Source organism: Colobus angolensis, unplaced genomic scaffold (assembly GCF_000951035.1).
Source record: "Colobus angolensis palliatus isolate OR3802 unplaced genomic scaffold, Cang.pa_1.0 Scaffold78, whole genome shotgun sequence".
NCBI lineage: Eukaryota > Metazoa > Chordata > Mammalia > Primates > Cercopithecidae > Colobus > Colobus angolensis.
Genome location: NW_012121598.1, coordinates 4146156 through 4168027, shown reverse-complemented (window position 1 = coordinate 4168027; position 21872 = coordinate 4146156). Strand labels below are relative to the sequence as shown.

General features: G+C 36.0%; 1 protein-coding gene across 2 annotated transcripts in view; it reads left to right on the top strand.

The window, feature by feature from the left end:
* SECISBP2L (SECIS binding protein 2-like) overlaps window positions 1-21872 on the top strand; it is a 55772-nt gene that overhangs the window by 8038 nt on the left and 25862 nt on the right. Inside the window, exons 2-10 of one of the 2 annotated variants that reach the window (XM_011928583.1) lie at window positions 365-543; window positions 2480-2804; window positions 5141-5276; window positions 9571-9800; window positions 10079-10103; window positions 10764-10879; window positions 19030-19164; window positions 20939-21019; window positions 21587-21754. In XM_011928583.1, the coding sequence (XP_011783973.1) occupies window positions 365-543; window positions 2480-2804; window positions 5141-5276; window positions 9571-9800; window positions 10079-10103; window positions 10764-10879; window positions 19030-19164; window positions 20939-21019; window positions 21587-21754 (1395 nt within the window). The remainder of the gene's footprint in view (window positions 1-364; window positions 544-2479; window positions 2805-5140; window positions 5277-9570; window positions 9801-10078; window positions 10104-10763; window positions 10880-19029; window positions 19165-20938; window positions 21020-21586; window positions 21755-21872) is intronic. The other variant, XM_011928584.1, reaches the window with a different exon arrangement.

The window sequence follows — 21872 nt, the reverse complement described above, 5'->3', positions numbered from 1 at the left end:
TCAATTTTTCCCCCAACAAAATGAGTTTAACACACATTGTCTGAAGAGCTACATCTCTTACTACCAACTTTATTTTTAGACCCTGATGTATGACTTCTGTGTTTTCTTGATTGTTTTAACAGCTTTAATTACATTAAAATGTAACATTTGATTTATTTTCCTTATTTGGTGGCTTTGTCTACATAACTTGATTATTATTCAGTTATTTTAAAATTGACATTGCTCTTCCTTTTGGATGTTTTCTGAATGCTGAGAAGAGACCTAATTACTGTTTATAAGGACTGACTCTGCTGTTGTTAAATTGTGAATTTGTAGGAAGTTGCTTGCTCGTTTGTTATTAATGTATTCTACCTTCTCTTTGAAGAATGTCAAGCTGTCAGCTGAGGTAGAGCCATTTATTCCCCAGAAGAAGAGTCCTGATACATTTATGATCCCGATGGCTCTCCCAAATGATAACGGAAGTGTTTCTGGTGTAGAACCAACTCCAATTCCCAGCTACCTGATTACCTGTTACCCATTTGTGCAGGAAAACCAGTCTAATAGGTAATTTGTTTATTTTTATTTTCTTTTTTGTGGGGGTGGCTATAAAAGCTGGCAAAGTGCACTTAATATTTTTCTTTTGTAAATTTTAGACTTTAATCATTTCTCTATTAAGAGGAGTAAATAAAATTATACTGAAATTTGGAAATTGTTAATATGGATTAGTTTCTTATTTTTTCTAAGAGAAAATTGAATTCTTAGGCTATGTCTCCTTCAGTAAGTCATTGAAATTTATTTGAAGTAAGTCAGCTCAAAGGGAGAAATAAAATATTCAGAGGTGAACAAAAACCTTTTTTTTTTTTTTTTTTTTCCTGGAGATTAAACATCTAATCTCATAGCTGCCAAGACAGTCTCTGGTGTAAAAGAAAATACCAAGCAATAGTCCTTAACTTTGAAGCTGTCATAGTTAGTATATATTAATATTTCTAGACTCAGATGTTAGTTTAAATTTATGTCTGTGCTATAGTTACAGGATGATTTAGCAAAATTGCCCGCAATTAGGTCGTGTGTAACCTAGTGGTTAGGGTGTTACTTATGATAGTCATGATAGCCATTCTAACCCTGCTTACACTGTCTGAGTAATGAGCACTTCATTGGTAGAGTTTATTTTATTGCTGTTTAAAAGTACTTTCAGCCTTTTTCAAGTTATGTCACACAGAAAGTTTTGTTTGTCTAGGAGTATACATGGATGAGACAGCTGGTGACTGGCTATAGGCTCTGTCATTCCTGAGGGCTGAGGCAATCAATATTTCTACCCCATCTCTAAACCATTGTTGGACACTAGTGTACCAGTGCACATTCTTTGAGAAATTGTGGATGTATGGTGTATAAGGCCATTCAACTACTCAGATATTAAGTGTTCAAGTTAATATTCTGAGACTCTTAATAAAGAGTCTTGAGTGTTAGACAAATAGTAGGAACTAAGGAATCATTTTCAATTGAAGTTAGTATTATATTAAATATCTTTGCCTATATTGGATAATGTGCAAACTGATTCATGAAACTAAATTTAATAATACTATTTTTCTATTTGAAAAAATGGCCACGTATACAGTATGATAAACTTAATTGATTTTCTTGGTTTACCAAATAATCTTTGTGAATTCATGAGTAAACCAGCCAACAGACTATTTAAAAAATATTTTTAGGAATATGGCCGTGAACATTTTACTGTTTTGCTTTGTCATGGGAGTAATGAGGAAAAGCTCTATGCTTCAGCTCCCTACTCCCTAGGACCCCGTATTGATTTGGTGAGGAGCTGCTGGGATAGGAAGAATTTTGCTAGTGTTTTATATGAACTGCACTAGAAGAAGCTCCACCGCTGAAGATGTCCGTGAACAGATTTGCCTCTTCTCTTCTTTCCCTTGGACCCAGAGCCTGCTTCTGTTGCCAGGAGGGCAGCCAGGAAAAGAGCTGGACTTGGCCAAGTGATTAGGGGAGTATGAGAGGAGGAAGAGTAGGCTCTGAGATTGAGCTGAAGAATGAGAGGTGGAGGAATTAAATCACCCTATATAACGGTCACCTTACACAATGGTCACTTTACTCTGTTCTTTACAGAAGGCTGTCACAGTTGTTTACCTTGAATGGGAACTTTGGACTGCCATTGTTGGTAGATCCAGTAGCTAGGTGTTTAACTTTTAGGCAGAAATATCTTGAGGGAGTTGAAGGCGGAGTTACAAACAATACTGGTAGGTAGAATACTGTAAAACCATCAGGTTGGGTTTGTTTATACTGTTGTTTACATTGTTAACTACATGTACATAATGATCTCTATAGCAGAAAAAATGTATAAGATGATGACAGTTTTGTCTCCTTTCCCAAAATTATCACAAAACCACTGTTCTGTACTGTTTTGTCTTTTATTAGTATAAGAGATTTTGTTTTAGTGGTTTTTTTAGACTTGTCAATAGATTTATTCTTCTTTGATTTGGTTTTACAGACAGTTTCCTTTATATAACAATGATATACGATGGCAACAACCCAATCCAAACCCTACTGGACCATACTTTGCTTATCCCATTATATCTGCTCAGCCACCTGTTTCTACAGAGTATACATATTATCAGCTGATGCCAGCACCATGTGCCCAGGTTATGGGTTTCTATCATCCTTTTCCTACACCTTACTCCAACACCTTTCAAGCTGCGAATACTGTAAATGCTATCACCACAGAATGCACTGAGCGTCCAAGTCAGCTTGGACAGGTCTTCCCATTGTCCAGTCATCGAAACAGAAACAGTAACAGAGGATCAGTGGTCCCAAAAGTAAGTGTCTGGTCTTGATTGGCTTTTAAATTTGGTATTACTTATATTAGTATAAGTAAGTTGCTACTTGGGTTGATTGACTGTTAATGCTGAATTTGCTATAAAACATGTTGTTCCTATTGTGAAATGGTAAAGGATATGTAATTCTTAAAATAATTTTCTTTGTGTTGTTTATTCGTCATTCTTAATCGTGATGTGATTTATAATCATTTTCATGTTCCCTAAAGTTTTACATAACATAAGGCAGAAATATTTACAAATTAATTTAGTGATAAAAGTTGCATGGTGACACCAACCTTCATAAGTGATTGGTGTGGATCTTGTGCTAGTTGTGTTGAATAGCTAATTCACTTCAAGATATTTCAATTGGCCAGGTGCAGTGGCACACACCTATAATCCCAGCACTTTGGGAGGCCAAGGCAGTCTAGTCGCTTGAGCCCAGGAGTTTGAGACCAGTCTGGGCAAAATGGTGAAACCCCATCTCTAACAAAAATACAGAAATTATCTGGGCATGTTAGTGCATGCCTGTAGCTCCAGCTATTTGGGAGCCTGAGGTGGGAAGATCACTGGAGCCCAGGAGGTCAAGACTGCAGTGAGCTGAGATAGCACCACTGCACTCCAGCCTAGATGACAGAGTGATACCCTGTCTCAAAAAAAAAAAAAAAAAAAAAACCCAAAAGATATATTTTCAATCTTCAAAAGTTAGCAGGAGACATTATGGAAAAGAACATTTGTGATTCATTAGATCCCTTCAACTTTATTGTTTCTAATCTGTGGATTTTTAGTAGGAGTAGCAGTTTATTATTTAAGAGATGCTTTTCTTTTATATGAACAAGAGTCTCCTAGGACTGAAGAAAATGAAAGATAAATATGTGAAACCAGTTATTTAGTACCAGCCTTTTGACTAAGTAAAAAAAAAAGAAAAGAAAAAGAAATGAAGGCTTTGAATCACAAGAGAATTAAGATTTAATTTTAGTTAACTTTTTAACTTAAAAGGCTATTTTACAGTTGAAGCCTTATTGTCAAAGCTAATGGGAAGAAGGAACATGTTTCTAAGTTGGCATTTTTTAGCTGATAGAAGAGGTACATCTTAGACATATCTTACGAGTACATCATCAAGGAGTTGATACTTTCCCTAGATTCCATTAGCCCAATTTCTTCAGTGACGTCTTTGCTGCCTCCTCGTATAATTTCTAAAAATTGAAATACAAGCAGCAGAGATTGCTTTAAAAAGCTTTCAGTTTTTGTTCATGGAAACATTCTTGGTCAAGGAATATCCTTTCAGGAACTCAGAATGAAAAAAAAAAGTGTTGGAAATAAGATAGTAGTATATAATTTCCAGATGTTGAAGGAACATGATTTCTCAGAATACATTCCCAGCACGTCAACTTAGAAAGTTCAAGAAGTTAAATTCAGAGTTCTATTGTGTAAGTGGCTATTAAGTGATGAATACTTATATTTTTAAAAGTAAAGGAAGAGATCAGTTTTTTAATACTGATTGATTGATTGACAGGGTCTCATTCTGTCAGCCATGCTGGAGTACAGTGGAGCCATCATTTCTTACTGTAATCTCAAACTCCTGGGCTCAAGTGATCCTTCTGCCTCAGCTTCCTGGGTAGCTGAGACTACTGATGTCTTTTTTTTTTTTTTTTTTGGTAGCGATCGGGGGTCTCTGTGTTGCCCAGGCTTGTCCCAAACTTCTGACTTCAAGTGATCTTCCAGCCTAGGAGCCCAGGAGTTTGGGATAATGGGTGTGAACTACTGTGCCCTGACAGAATCAACTTTTTTATATTTTCTTTTTGAATTCTGAAGCAGAAATCATTTTTCGTGTCATTGCTTTTCTGAAACTAAAATTTACTTTGGAATAAGTTACTACCTTTTTAAAGAAATTTACAACCCCTTATATGACGTTATTTTGCCCCTGCTGTTAATTACTTTTTGACTGAGAAAATAAAAAATACAAGTAGCAGTTAAAAATGAATTCATTTATTAATGATACTTGTATGACATTATTATACCCCTTATATGACATTATTATACCCCTGCTATTAATTAACTTTTTGACTGAGAAAATAAACAATACAAGTAGCAGTTAAAAATGAATTCATTTATTAATCATACTTATGTTGTTATTTGAAAAAGTGTATAAATGTGTGTATAATACATTGTTTAGCCTATTATGCTTTGCTGCAGATATTTCATGAAACCCTAATACTATTGCCCCATGGAAGCCAAGAATTTTGAACATATACTTAGCTGTATTTTGTAATAGGTGTGTATTTTATAATGTTTAGTACATTGAATAGTTGTGTGTTTTTTTGTTTTTTTTAAATCAGCAACAACTTTTACAACAGCACATAAAAAGCAAAAGGCCGCTGGTGAAAAATGTAGCTACTCAGAAAGAAACAAATGCAGCAGGTCCCGATAGTCGATCAAAAATTGTGCTTCTGGTAGATGCTTCACAGCAAACTGGTAAGGCAAGGGTTCTTACATGTGCATCACTGATTTTGATCTTTTTTCATTCATCACTTTATAATTGTGGTCTGTACCACTTGTCTGAATTGTAGACTTTCATCCTTTCATTTGTCCTGCCACTTTGTGAAATTCTCTAGGAAGGATAAAGCAATCTATGTCCTTAATGTTCTTTCAATTTGCTTGCTGGCCTTGTGTACAATTTTGGGCGGGTTTAAAGTGTCCTTTTCCTTTTGTAATAATGGAGCACTTCAGAAACCAGAGATGGAATTTTGCAGATACTATAGAAATTTGAGGAACTCATTTTGGTTGAAATTAAAATTGTACATGTTTTTATAACTAGATTAAAACCCATTATAAAATATCCTGATATCCTATACATCTTCATAGAAAGAACTTAGCAAATTTTCTATGCCATATTTTAGCATAGATCTGAACCAAACCTATGTATGTCATGTATATCCTGTTAAACAAGTATAAATTTTGAACTAGTCAAATATCATTTTGTCAAAAATTTTTAGAGGACTGTACAGGCATTAAATAAAAAAGCTTTCACCTGGTAATAGACAAGAATTAATATTCTTACCATGTGCTATTTTGCAGTTTATATTATGAAATTTCACTTTGTATCCTTGATCTCAGTTTATTATCTGTAGAGTAGATGTTTATCTCCTCTCATCCATAGTCAGTGACACTAGTAAACAGTCTTTGTTCATGATCCAAGACCAAGATTCATTCAAAGGCATAATTAGCTTTTCTATCTCTGTACAGTCTCCATTCAAATGAGGTCTGAGTTGAAATGAATAAGATGGCTTATACTTTTTTCACTTAGGTTATACCTTTTCTTTTGGAGATCTATTTATCTTTTTACGGTTGCTTAGATCTATTAGGAGCAGAGAAAGGATCTGAAAATCAGTTTAAAAAGTCTTGCTGATAGTACAGTTAACCAGTTATTGTGTGGTTAAAGCATAAAGGCATGCATCTTTGAGATTAGCAGACTGACAAATACTTGGAGTGGCTATGGAAAAGAATCACAATGTAATATATTACCAAGTTTTCTGGTTTGGTTGTCTTTAGTCATAGCGACCCATTTCTATGTGCTTTTAACCCTGGGAAGGCTTTAAAATATCCTTACTTCTTTATGTTGCTTGTTATTTTAACCACAAAGACACTCTGAGGCATAGGAACTAGAAAATGAAAAGATAAAGGTGAATTTGGATAGAATATTACATATTGTACATACTATTAGTATTTTTATTTTTATTTTTCAAATTCAAGGATTGTAATTCTATCAGTATTTTTATTCTTCAGTTAAGTTTGTAATTTCTGAGGATTAATTGGTATCAAGCATAGATCAAATTAAATATTATAGTTTATTAGTAATGTCTTTCCATTTGTAACAGATTTTTACATTTGAACACAAGCTCATTATTTAATAAGAGTTTATAATAAGATGGCTGGATCTAATATAATATACAAAAGTTAATTGCATTTCAGTTTGCCACCCACAAAATTTAAAAAAAAGATGTCATTAACAATAGCACTGAAAAAGAGAGTTTCTGGAAATCTTAGAGAAGACGTATGGGATGTGTAGGCAGAAAATAGTAAGACTAGGCTGGGTGTGGTGGCTCACACCTGTAATCCCAGCATTTTGGAAGGCCGAGGCAGACAGATCACTTGAAGCCAGGAGTTCAAGACCACCCTGGCCAATATGGTGAAACCCCATCTCTACTAAAAAATACAAAAATCAGCTCTGTGTGGTGGCAGGTGCCTGTAGTCCAGCTACTTGGGAGGCTAAGGTAGGAGAATCACTTGAACCTGGGAGGCGGAGGTTGCAGTGAGCTGAGATTGCATCACTGCATTCCAGCCTGGCAACCAAGCAAGACTCTGTCTTGAAAGAAAAATAAAAAAGAAAGTGATAAGTCTTTATTATGGGACATTAAGAAAAACCTAAATATCATGTTCAAAGTAATTTTGGGGAAACTTGATAAACTAATTCTAAAATAAAGGAACAGTGGTCTCAGAAGACCCAAGACATCCCTGGAAAAGAACTTTTCCTCTAGATATGGAAACTTATAAAGCCATCTTAATTCCTATAGGTTTATTTTGTCGATGCAGTATACAAAAGTCAAACAGAACAGACAGCCTAGAAACAGACCCCACATGTGTATGAAAACACATATATGGAAGATGACAGAGATAGCATTGCCGATTTGTGCCCCATGCAAATCTATTTCAGATTGATTAAGGACTTAGGGAAGCCCAATGGTAGAAGGAAATATAGGCAGATAATTTTATGACTGCAGGGAGGGAACTGTTTCTAAAATTAAGAATTTCTGTTTATTAAAAGTAAGTGAAAGAATAGGCCCCAACTTGGAAAAGACTTTTACCATGTATATAACTGACCAAGGATTAGCATGAGATGTATAAAGAATTAACATGAATCAATAAGAGAATGATCCCACCCTGTCCTTGGGGCCCGTGGAACACTGTGCTCGTAGGCTAAACAATTTTGCAGGAATAGAGGAATTTTTCTTTAGACCCAGTCATCTCATTCCTATGAATGTATCCAAATGGAGCCTCCCCCTAGAAAGGGAGGGGGCTATTTGATTAAAGGTGCATATTGCTGCAGTGCAGCAAAAGTACTGAAGCTTTCATAGTGTCCACTAGTAGCAGGTAACAAGTCCTGCTTGGACACTACTCTAAGTACAGGACACCCGCTCAGTGGAATAATATGGAGTTATCTTATAATTATGAAGACTTGTCATAACATGACATCATATTAAGCAGAGCACAACTCAAAATTAAATCAGTGTTGTATAAAAATTATGAATGGGCAGAAATGTGGAAAAAGGAAAACTTGTAATTTGTTCAAAGAAAGTCTTGTTTTTTGTTTTTTTTGTTTTTGGAATGTCTTGCTGCAATTATAATTTGTGAAATAAGAAATACAACTCAGAAAAATGGCAGAAGTCAGATAATTCAAAAGTAATATTAATAAAAATTTCACAGAAGGGAAAACACTTGTGGCTAAAAGCAAAAAGAAAAAAAAAAGATCAGCCTCATTATTAAGCAGGAACGTAGTAATTAAAATCTACAATGAGCCACCATTTTATACCCAACAGATTAGGTACAGTCTGGATGGTAATGTAAAGTATTTAGTGAATATATGGATCATTGGGTGAATATACTATTGTTGGAGTATAACTGTCTATTAAGTACCTTTGAAAATGATTAAGCATCAAGTAAAGTTGGATATGTGCATCCCCTAAGTTCTGGCAGTATTTACTGTAGGGAAGCTTACGTATGCATGTATGCACATTCGTGTGTCTGTGTATCAGTGTCAACAGTAATAGTGTTCTTAGTAGCAAAACTCTGAAACAACTCAGGTGTCTCATCAGTGGTACAAAGGATAAGTACACTGAGGTATATTCATGTAAAAGGCATTCTGGATTCCAGTGGCATTAATGAATTATAACACATGCACCACTATCTCAAAGCCAGTGTTGAGGCGTGGCAGGGGTGAGAAGTCATATGGGCAAAGCAGTATTTTAAAATAAAGTTGAAAACTGGAAAATTATATGATTTAGGTTTAAGAAATACAGAAATCCATGGTAAATCTATAAAGAAAAGTGAAGGAATGATATGCACAGAATTCAGAATAGATGGTAAGCTCTGGGGTAAGAAAATGGTATAGTAGTGGTGCAGAACACACAGCAACCTTCAAAAGATTGATGACGTTCTCTTTCCTAAATGGTTGATGGTGATTTTAGTATTTTAGTGATATATTTTATTCTGTCTTCATAATAAAAACATACAGGCTGGGTGAGGTAGCTCATACCTGTAATCCCAGCATTTTGGGAGGTCACGTTGGGTGGATCGCTTGAGCTTAGGAGTTTGAGACCAGCCTGGGCAACATGGCGAAACCCTGCAAAACCCTGTCTCTACAAAAAATAATCCCAGTGTGGTGATGGGGCATGCCTGTAGTCCCAGCTACTTGGGAGGCTGAGGTCGAAGGATTGCTTGAGCCTGGGAGGCAGAGGTTGCAGTGAGCCAAAATTGTGCCACTGCCCTTCAGCCTGGGAAACAGACTGAGACCCTGCCTCAAGAAAAACAAAAAACATTAACCAGCTTACCAGGAACATCTTACCTTTTAATGAACTTTTCAAAAAGTTGTCACCTATTTCTTTGTTTATGAAGTTTGGTATCTATATTCTTACAATCTTAATGATGATTTAATGAGAATTTATCAATTTGCTCATCACAAAGAATTGTCACACTTTCCTTGCCTTTGTAGATTTCCCATCAGATATCGCTAACAAGTCTCTCTCAGAGACCACTGCCACAATGCTCTGGAAGTCCAAGGGCAGGAGAAGAAGAGCATCCCACCCCACTGCTGAATCTTCTAGTGAGCAGGGGGCTAGTGAAGCTGACATTGACAGTGACAGTGGTTACTGCAGTCCCAAACACAGCAACAACCAGCCTGCAGCAGGGGCTTTGAGAAATCCTGATTCTGGGACCATGAATGTATGTGGCATCATCTTGATTTCTTTATTGGTCATTGATAATCAGTATTATTATTTTGCATCCTCTGCTAAAGTTTAAGTATCTGTTTTCATTAACAATTACTACAGTAATAGGATAGTTACAAATGTATTTTGTATTTTATTAATAAAAGTATTCATTTTTGAGTAAGTGATAATATTGTGATATGCATGCTTCACACTAAATTATAAAACATTTAGCAAAGTACATAATGTTGGTTCTCAAGTAGAGTATAATTGTCTTTTTGTTTCTTTTTTTAGCATGTGGAATCATCTATGTGTGCAGGTACTTATTTTCTGCATTGTGTTTTTGCTATACTTTCTACTTTGTCCATTATCAGAGTTTTCCTTTTAAGCATGAGGCTTGCTGATACTGCAAACAAAACTAGAAATCTTGTAGAGATTCAAGGTAATTTGGAAATACAGTTTTGCTGATCAGCTTGAGAAAATGCCAGCTGGAGATATTCTGTAAGAGGACATCTGTATTACTAAGAACTGTAGTACTACTCAAAAGTTTATAGGGCTAGGTGAGGTGGCTCACGCCTGTAATCACAGCACTTTGGGAGGCCGAGGCGGGTGGATCACCTGAGGTCAGGAGTTCGAGACCAGTCTGGCCAACATGATAAAACCCCGTCTCTACTAAAAATACAAAAAAATTAGCTGGAGGTGGTGGTGAGTGGCTGTAATCCCAGCTACTTGGGAGGCTAAGGCTGGAGAATTGCTTGAACCCAGGAGGTGGAGGTTGCAGTGAGCTAAGATCTTGCCACTGCACTCCAGCCTGGTAAAGAAGAGCAAAACTCCGTCTCAGAAAAAAAAAAAAAAGGTTTATAGAAAAATTTTCAGTATTGCATTTCTAGTGACTGAATTTCAGTATATGAAGTCAGGTCAATTTAGGTTTTCCTGTCTTTTATAAGTAAATTATAATTTAAAATTTTATTTGTTATAGGTGGTGTAAATTGGTCCAATGTAACTTGCCAGGCCACTCAGAAAAAACCTTGGATGGAAAAAAATCAGACATTTTCTAGAGGTGGAAGGCAAACTGAACAAAGAAATAATTCACAGGTAATTCGAATTAGGGTGGAGAAAATTAATTAGGTATGAGATGAGCCATTTTAGATTTGTTAGTTACAATGGTGTAGTGGATATGCATATTGAGTGATTTGAAAGTGAACTATCATGTGTAACTTTAAAATGGCTTAGCTAATAAACTTAAATAATGAAACAAAATGGCAAAGTATTGAGTGGGTATATATGGTACCATTTTTCTACATTTCTGTATATTTAAATATTTTATAGTGTTAAAAAAGGATGCCCTTTAATCCTGTTTCATTTGCCATGTCTTTTTCCCACATAAAAATTCAAAAGCATTTTGTGCTTTAAATATTGATTCTTTGATCTTAGGGATTGTAGCCTTGTCCACGTGTGTTTACCTGACTGTAAATGCCCTTTTGTGCTAATGGCAGTGCCATAGTGATGGCTTACCATGAGGTAGTCAGGGCAGTTTCCTGAGGCCCAGAGGAACAAGGTGTAACTGCAGTACAGTAGAGGGGGCTGTGCACTGCCATGAGCTACAAATAACTGTATCTTCCTGCTTTGGTTGGCTGTAAAATCAGGGAGTTGTTTAATGGTCATTATTTTTCCTTTTCATTTTTTTAGATGGCCTTGCTGGATTCCTTAACTCTATTAAGGAATTAAAACTCATATGACTATATGGATATGTTCATCTGTGAATAAACTGAAATAGGAGCAAGTTACTAATGGGTTAAATATGCCAACTATTTGCCTGTTCCTTTGCCTTCCTGGAATGGAATACAGGTTGAGCATCCAAGAAAAAGTTTCAGATTTTAGAGTATTTGGATTTAGGATTGGGATCCCTAATCCAAATCTAAAATCTGAAACTTTTTTCTTTTTAGTTGACACATAATAACTGTACATAGTTATAAAGTATAGTGGGATATATTGATATATGTATACAATGTGTAATGATCAAATCAGGGTGATTAACATATCCATCATCTCAAACATAGATCGTTTCTTTGTTTTGGGAACATTCAGAATCCTGTCCCCTATTTGAAAATATACAATAAATTATTGTTAACTCTAGTCACCCTACCAGTGCTATAGAACACTAGAATTTATTTCCTCTTTGTAGCTGTAATTTTGCATTCATTGACCAACCTCTCCCTATCCCTCTCCCTCAACCCTTCCTAGCCTCTGGTAAGCACTAGTCTATGCTCTACTTCTATAAGATCAACTTTTTTAGCTTCCACATGTGAGTGACGACGTGTGTTCTTTATGTTTCTGTGCATTGCTTATTTCACTAAACGTATTGTCCTCTAGGCTCATCCGTGTTGCTGTGAATGACAGGATTTTGTTCTTTTTATGGCTGAACAGTATTCCATTCTGTATATATACCACATTTTCTTCATCCATTCATCTGCTGGTGGACACTTAAGTTGATTTCATATCTTGGCTAATGTGAATAATGCTGCAATAAACAAGAGAGGCAGATATCTCTTTAACATACTGATGGCCTTTTCTTTTGCTCTACTAGTGGGATTGCTGGATCATGTGGTAGTTCTTTTTTTAGTTTTTGAGGAAACTTTATACTATTTTCTGTAGCGGTCATACTAATTTACATTCCCAAGATCAGTGTGTATACGAGTTTCCTTTTCTCTGCATCCTCACCAGCATACCAGCATTTTTTTCGAGAATAGAATAGGCATTCTGAGATGAGAAAATACCTCATTATGGTTTTGATACACATTTCCCTGATGATTAGTGATGCTGAGCGTTTTTTCATGTATGCCTTCCTTTGAGAAATGACTCTTCAGATCATTTGCCTATTTTTTAATTGAAAATATGAAACTTTTTTAGTGCTATGACACCACAACTAGAAAATTCTATACATAAGTACTTAACACAACTTTGTGTAATGCGCACAGTTATTTAAAATACTGTATGAAATTACCTTCAGGTTATGTGTATGAGGTGTATATGAAACACAAGTGAATTTCGTGTTCAGTCTTGGATCCCATCCCCAAGATACCTCAGTATGTATATGCAGATATTCTAGAATCTGAAAAAATCCGAAATTCAAAACACTTCTGGTCCCAAGCATTTCAGATAAGGAATAATTCAACCTGTACTTCATATGTACCTTAACATTAATTAGGCTGTCAAAAAAACAAAATTCACTCTTCCCTGTGGTTATTGCAAAAATAAATCATTTGTGGCAAGCTGGCGAGGCAGTCTAACTTTATTTGATTAAAAACAAAAGAGCTAAAAGAGGAATCATTTATACAGATTAGATAAACAAATTCAACATAATATTTACATATGGGCTGAAATTTTCTGCTGAGACTGTAATTCCTAGTCATACCCGTGTTTACAGTTTCAGCACTATTGGTTTTGGTATCAGTAGCTCACTAGAGAGGAAATAATACTGAGATGAAAAGCATTTTATCTCTTTCTCAGAACTGATGAGGAATGTTAAAAGGTCAAAAAAGAAAACTTTGCAAATATATATGGCACCAAAGAACTGGAGCCAGATGGTTGGCAATGTATTTGCTTTCTACTTCTGATGTTTTGTTATCCTTGTACTTTACTTAAGTGTATTTGTTTGATTTTTGAGATGCAGAATCTTTTTAAGTCAAAATGTTTTCCCTGTTTGCAATTTCTGATTGTTTTTAGACTCTAGACATCTTTTAGAAATCAAATAAATATTGACCTGTATGTTCTGCTACTTTTTGTAGTATAATATTTCAGGGCATTTTTATCTGAGATTTATTTTGTTCCATGGTAAAACAAAATGGAGTGGATTTTCTTTTTTTTTTATTATACTTTAAGTTGGAGTGGATTTTCAAAGCAGTTAACCAGTTGTCCTAACATTCTTTCCCTGGTTTTTGTTTCCATTTTAGTGATTTGCTGATTTCTTTTTTTCTTTTATTCTTTTTTTTTTTTTTTTTTGCACGACAGAGTCTCGCTCTTGTTGCCCAGGCTGGAATGCAGTAGCACGATCTTAGCTCACTGCAACCTCCGCCTCCCGGGTTCAAGTGATTCTTCTGCCTCAGCCTCCTTAGTAGCTGGGATTACAGGTGCCCACCACCACGTCTGCGTAATTTTTGTATTTTTAGTAGAAACGGGGTTTCACCATGTTGCCCAGACTTGTCTCAAACTCCTGACCTCGTGATCCACCCACCTCAGCCTCCCAAAGTGTTGGGATTACAGGGGTGAGCCACCGCGACCGGCCTACTGATTTCTTATATGCTGTTTTGGGGCTATTTGTTTTGTTCAGTTTATGAGATTTTTGCACCTGTACCGTGCTGTTTAATTACGGGAGTTTTAAACATCCTTACCAGTGTTTTAACATTGGGTAACATAGATCATTTCTTTAGTCTGGTATAAGTCTAATTTTAAATAATGGAAAGAATCCAAAAACTTGAAATCTTTTAAAACGGCTTTATTTTAGAGAATAAGTTGAAAAGTAAAAGATATTTTAAAAAAAAGATTATCTACAATGTAAAAGTCTCATTTCACCCCTGCTTCTCCTTGACTTCTCCTCTCCCCCATACCTCTCCCACTTTGAGTATATTCTTGTAGTCTTCCAGAGTTTTTTCACTTCATTATAAGTAAATAGATGTATGTATCTTATTTTTGTTCTTTCTTTACACAAAAGAGCATATCTACTGTGTTCTCTGCTTTGCTCACTTAACAGTGTATCTTGGAGACATTTTCATAATTTCGATATTACCACGTAAAGGGCTTCCACACTTTTTCCTTTTAGACAACTCATAATATTGTGTGGATATACCCTTGTTGATTTCTGTGGTCTTGTCAATGGATACTTGAGTGGTTTGCAAACTGTTGCTGTTGTAAACATGCTGCTGTGTCATTTGAAAATGTGTATGTATAGAATCAATTTCTAGATAAGGGACTGCTGAGTCAAAAGGTAAATTCATCTGTTGTTTTGGTAAATATCACCAGATTGTGTCAGTCTGCATCCTCAACAACAATGTGGAAAGTGCCTAGTTTCATACGGCTTCAGATACAGTGTGTCTTCAGGATTTGGGGTGTATGCCAGTTAGATAAAAGTTATGTCTTAATGTAGTTGATCATTCTTCCATGTGTTTAAGGAGCATTTGTATTTACTTCTTTTCCTGTGAACTTACCTGGTCCTATACTTTGCTCATTTTTTGAATCTTGATCTATTTCTTTCTTTTTTGAGGTACATTTTAAAATCAGTTTGATCAAGTTTTTATCAAGTTCCTGAAGTTACTTGGAGTCTTTAATATGTAACGCAAGTTGCAAATATTTTGCTAGGTTTTCCTTTTTATTTTTTACTTTGCTCATTATTATCATGATTATTGCCATGCACAGTTTATTTTTAAAATAACATTAAGGTCGGCCACTGTGGCTCACGCCTGTAATCCCAGCACTTTGGGAGGCCAAGGTAGGTGGATCACCTGAGGTTGGGAGTTCGAGACCAGCCTGACCAACATGGAGAAACCTCATCTCTACTAAAAATACAAAATTAGCTGGGCGTGGTGGCACATGCCTATAATCCCAGCTACCAGGGAGGCTGAGGCAGGAGAATTGCTTGAACCTGGGAGGCGGAGGTTGCGGTGAGCTGAGATCGTGCCATTGCACTCCAGCCTGGACAACAAGAGTGAAACTCTGTCTCAAAAAAAAAAAAAATTAAGAAGTTTATATTTATAAATTGACTCTATTGGTCCTTTTTTTTTGATGGCTTCTAAAGTGTTTTAAATCATAGTTGGAAAAGCTTTGCCCCTACCCCAAGGCTGTAAAGGAATTTGCTTGTTTCTTCATCTAGTGTATTCATGGCCTTGTTTCTTTACATTTAAATCTTTATTACATTTGGAGTTTTTCTTGGTATATGATGTGAGACATTATCCTACTTTGCATTTTCGAAGTGACTTTAAAATCTTCCAGCACCATTTGTTGAAAAGTTTGTCTCTTCTTCACTGACTTTAATTACCTTTATCACTTAATAAGTTCCCAAATATATTGGAATCCATTTCTGGACTTTCTATTCTGTTCCATTAGTGTTTAAATTAATCTATAAACTTAGAGAGAATCAGCTACCTTTTATGATGTGTCATCTTTCTATGCAAAAACAGTATGTCTTCCTATTTTTGAATCTTTTTTTTTGAAACGAAGTTTTTGTTGCCTAGGCTGGAGTACAGTGGCACAATCTCAGCTCACTGCAATCTCCACCTCCTGGGTTCAAGTGATTCTCCTGCCTCAACCTCCCGAGTAGCTGAGATTACAGGTGCCTGCTACCACGCGTGGCTAATTTTTGTATTTCAGTAGAGACCAGGTTTCACCATGTTGGCCAGACTGGCCTTGAACTTCTGACCTCAAGCGATCCACCTGCGTCGGCCTCCCAAAGTGCTGGGATTACGGGCGTGAGCCACTGCACCTGGCTTAAATCATTTTTTTGTGTTCTTTAGAAAAGTGGTGTAAGGCAGGCATGGTGGCATGTACCCATAGCCTTATCTACTTGGGAGGCTGAGGTGGGAGGAACGCTTGAGCCCAGGAGTTTGAGGTTACAGTGAGCTATGATGGCGCCACTGCACTGCAGTCTGGGCAGCAGAGAGACCCCGTCTCAGTTAAGCAGTCAGTCAGTCAATCAATAAATGGAAGTGTTGTAAAGTTTTCCTTAAATAAGTTTGTACATAGTGGCAATTTCTAATATTTTTTTCCTTTTTATTATTGCAGATGGGGTATGAAAACTTTAAAATTTTTAAATTAATTTTGCGCTACTCATTTAGGAATCTTTATATATATTCAGAGCTGTAGCTTTTGCTTTGTTTTGTTCAATAGTACCCGCTTTCTATCAACAAAACTCTTTTTTAGAAGAGCTGACAAAAAGTGTTTAGATGTCATGAGGTTATTGATTCATTAATGAGTTTATTGGAATACTGGCACATTTGGCTCACGTGAACTTTGTTGGGACCATTAGTTTGGGGGTTTTAATTTAATCGTGGTGCTTTATGTCTCGAAGTGTAAGAATCAGATTGCATTTGTTTTTCAAGGAAATAGTTTTACTATTTGTAACACCATTAATGCATATATACTAATTCTGGTTTACAACAGCAAGCATGAGAATTCAGGTGGTTCCAGGTCTTTGTGTGCATCTGTTTGATTTCATAATCCAAGGCCTGTGTACCAGCACCTTCTCTCCAGGTCTGCTTCCAGTTTGCAATTGTTAGAATTTTGGAGTAGCTGTTACTGAAGATCATACTTTTCATATCTTTTAAGTGTCCTGGTTAAGAGAGGCATTTACTGTTAGTTGCATTTGGTACTTAAGAGAGGTAACTTGAAATGTCTTAAGAGTCTTAGAATGCTTAGTGCTTTTTTTCTTGCCCATATGACAGTTGAGCATTTTGCAGATTTGTTAATGGGATTTTTTGGTCTGTTTTGGCTGCTATAAAATAATGCTGTAGACTCAGTGACTTATAAACAACAGAAGTTTATTTCTCTCAGTTCTGGAGGGTGGGAAGTCCAAGACACTGGCAAATTTGATGTGTGGTGAGGGCCTGCTTCCTGGTTCCTAGGTGACTGTCTTCTAGCTTTGTCCTTATGTGGTGGAAAGGGTGAAGGAGGTCTCTGGGGTTCCTTATATGAGGTCACTAATCCCATTTATGATGACCCTGCCCTCATAACCTAATCACCTCCCAAAGGCCACACTTTCAAATACCATCTCATGGGCAGAGGGAGTGTTAGGATTTTAATAGTTCAATTTTGGGGCATAGAAACATTTTAGTTCATAACATACAATAATAATACTAATTTATGTGATTGAATGAAAAGCTTATTCTCTTAAATCTTGGAAACAAGATTTTTATTAAATAATTTTCCTAATTGTTTTATCTATTTTATAAAAAAATAAACTGCAAGTATGAGAAGACTTATAGTAGTTAAATTAAAGAGTAGCTGGGCACGATGACTCATGCATGTAATCCCAGCACTTTGGGAGGCGAGGCAGGAGGATCCCTTGAGCCCAGGAATTCTAGACCAGCCTGGACAATGTAGGCAGACCCTGCTTCTACAGAAAATAAAAAAATTAGCTGGGTGTGGTGGTGCACACCTGTGGTCCTGGGTATTTGGGAGGCTGAGGTGAAAGAATCACTTGTGCCCAGGAGGTTGAGGCTGCAGTGAGCCTTGTTGGCACTACTGCACTCCTGCCTGGGTGATAGAGTAAGATCCTAACTCAAAAAGTAATGTAAAAGGCCAGGCATGTGACTCATGCCTTAATCTCAGTACTTTGAGAGGCCAAGGTGGGAAGATTGCTTGAAGTCAGCAGTTCAAGACCAGCCTGGGAACATAGCGAGACCCCTGTCTCTACAAAACTACAAATAAAACAATTAGCTAGGTATAGTGGCATGTGTTTGTAGTCCCAGCTGCTTGGGAGGCTGAGGCAAGAGAATCACTTGAGCCTAGGTGTTCAGGCTATAGTGAGCTATGATCAAGCCATTGCACTCCAGCCTGGGCAATAGAGCAAGATCACGTCTCTTAAAAAAAAAAAAAATAAGTAATATGCAGTTCCCCCCCAGTGGTAACATCTTGCAAAACTAAAGTGCAATATCACACCCAGATATTGGCCTTAATACAGTCAAGACACAGAACAGATTCATCATCACAAGGACCCTCCTGTTGGCTTTCATAGCCACACCAACTGCTCCTTATGCCATAGAGTCCACTGATCTGTTCTGCCTTTCTAATTCTGCTGTTTCAGTAATTTTGTATGCCTTCGTACAGTCTCTGGGATTGGCCTTTTTCACTTCCATGGTTCTCTGGTTGTTGAGTTTATCAATACTATAGTTTATTCCCTTTTGTGGTTGATACAGACTTCTATACTATGATCTGGATATGCCACAGTTAGTTTAACTGTTCACCCACTGTAGAACATCTGGTTTGTTTCCTGTTTCCACTTTTGTGAATAAAGCTGCTAATAAATATTCATGTCGAGGGGAAAAAAGTAATGTGCATTAATCGTCTCATTTTTCTGTTTTTCTTATAAGTACTTTATTTGTCAGAAACTTGATCTTTAAAATAAGTGATGCACTTCTTGAAAATTTATTGAGTTGTACACTTGTGCGTACTTTTCTGCCAGTATGTTATATACTTGAGTGAAACATTTATTTAAAAATAATTAGATTTTTTTTTCCCCTCTGGGGTTTACTTAGGTTGGATTCAGATGCCGAGGACACAGTACTTCCTCAGAAAGAAGACAGAATTTGCAAAAGAGACCAGATAATAAGCATTTAAGCTCTAGTCAATCCCATAGAAGCGATCCTAATTCTGAGTCTTTATATTTTGAGGTATTTTTTTCAAACTCTATTTGTAAGCTGTTATAGGAAATGTTCCCATTAAGAAAATAATTTGTTACATTGTGAACATTATGAATACTTTCTATGTCTTAACATGTGATTCTAGTATTAAATTATAAATTACTCAGAAGTATTAACTCATTTTTGTCTTGGTTATATATATTTAATCTAACATTAATTTTACTGATGTTTATTTTTATAAATTTTTGTCCTGTGTGTTCATCATTTTGAGGTAATGTGTAGAGGTAGAACTTGATTTCATGTGGACTTTATTTAGTATGGAGCTTTTTCACTTAATTTTTGTTGTTATTCAATTCATTTGAAAGGCTTTTCAGATTTGAGTAGTTCAATCTAGTTAAGTTGTGCTGTCAGCCAGGAGAGTTTTAGAGAAGGAGGAAAGATGTTTTACTTTCTCTGATAGACAGTTCATATCCTAATTGCACTGTTATTCATCTAACAGATTCTTATTGGTGGTCTGTATATGTGCAGTAAGGTGCTCTGAATGATACATGAAGGTGAATAGACCTGCTATCTTTGGGAACGTTGCTGTGTAGTAGGAGAACATAGGCATATACACACCTAATACTTAGTTGAGTGTCGTTAGAGTTGAGCGCAGAGACAGGTCACTTTGGGTTTGTGGCAGGGTGGGTAACATTTGAAATGAATTTAAAGAACAAGTCGAATTTGTATGTGTCAAGATGTTTTTCACCACATATCTCTGGAAACTCATTTGAGTAGCTCATTTCGGTTGGATCATAAATTCTATTAAATGAGTTAATAGATGGAGATTAAACTGGAAAACTTACTTGACGTCAGAGGATAGAAATCAATAATATGCCGGGTGTAATGGCTAATGCCTGTAATCCCAGCACTTTGGGAGGCCGAGGGTGGGGCGGATCACTTGAGGTCAGGAGTTTGAGACCTGGCCAACGTGGTGAAACCCCATCTTTACTAAAAATACAAAAAGTTAACTGGATATGGTGGCGGGTGCCTGTAATTCCAGCTACTTGGGAGGCTGAGGCAGGAGAATCACTTGAATCCAGGAGGCAGAGGTTGTAGTGAGCTGAGATTGTGCCATTGCTCTCCAGCCTGGGCAACAATAGCGAAACTCCATCTCAAAAAAAAAAAAAAAAAAAAAAAAAATCAGTAATATGTTAGATAAGTTTAGTAATTAAGCCAGAGGATTTGAGAGTATCTCAATTATTCTCTCAAGAATAGTTTTAATATATCCAGATCTGGCAATTGTAGTACATGTATTCAACTGTACTCTTGGTTCTGTACTTATATTTAAAGATACTAGATATAATTTTCAGGATGAAGGAAGATATTAAGAACTTAATTTCAATGGAAATTTTTTTTAACCTTATTGACAATCATGTGGAGTAATGCAGAACAAGGAATATATTAATAAAGTTTACATGAAGCTGTCTATTAAACACTTTGTTAAATTATCTGAATGTGATAAAATCCAGTTTGAATTTCTTTTATACCCATCTGAAGTCAGAACTATTAATAAAAATGAAATAGTCGGTGCGGAAATCCAAAAAATGGAGATATGTGGATATGCCCCCATCCTTGAATAATTAAATTGTTTGTGTTTTAGCATGTGAGAAATGACATTTCCTCTTTAAGACCGACTTTGAATAATTCAGTAGTAGAATACAAGAAATAACTTCCTCATTTTTCAGTACTTCTAAGCATTAGAAAAAGTTTTTTTTAGGAGTTTGCCTTGAACTCTTTTTACTTAAAATGTGAAATATTTCAGGATGAAGATGGGTTTCAAGAACTAAATGAGAATGGAAATGCTAAGGATGAGAATATTCAACACAAACTTTCTTCTAAAGTAGTAAGTGACTCTTTAAAAAGAAAAGCAAAATATAACATCTTTTGAACAATGGCTATGTTGAAGGGAAATATTAAAGATAAATGTAAAGGCACATGGAGCAGCAGAGTGTGCAGGAGATGGTGTTTAGTACCTATCTTTAATATTTCTTTCCAGCATAGCCTGCACAAAGATAATTCCCTATGAAATCCACAGCTCTGTTACTAAAGTACCATTAATTAAATGATATCATCATGTAACATACAGTCTGTACTGAAATTTTCCCAATTATTTCAAAATTTTACTTTGGAGATATTTTGTTTCATTTCATTCAAGGATCCAGGCAACCGTCACCTTCTGCATTAAGCTGTTATGTCCCTTTATTATCTCCCAGTCTGAAATGGTCCCACTGTCAAATCCTGTTCTTTATGACATTGAATTCTTTCTTTTTTTTTTTTTTTAATGACATTGAATTCTTTGAAGAGTCCAGTCCAGTTATACTGCAGAACATCCCACATTCTGGATCCTTTTTCCTTATGATTGACTTTTATGGGGTCACTAACAAATGTTTTTTTTTTCTGGTTATCATAGTTGGATGATTTACCTGAAAACTCACCAATCAATATAGTTCAGACTCCGATTCCCATTACCACCTCAGTTCCGAAACGTGCAAAAAGTCAGAAGAAGAAAGCTTTAGCAGCAGCCCTTGCCACAGCTCAAGAATATTCAGAAATAAGTATGGAGCAAAAAAAATTACAGGTGCATATTCCTTTTTATGAACAAATGTGATAGTTTACTTGCTAGGTTTGATGGAATAGATAGAAGGAGTGATAAATATAGTCATCTTAAAATGCCACACTTTGATACTGTAACAAAA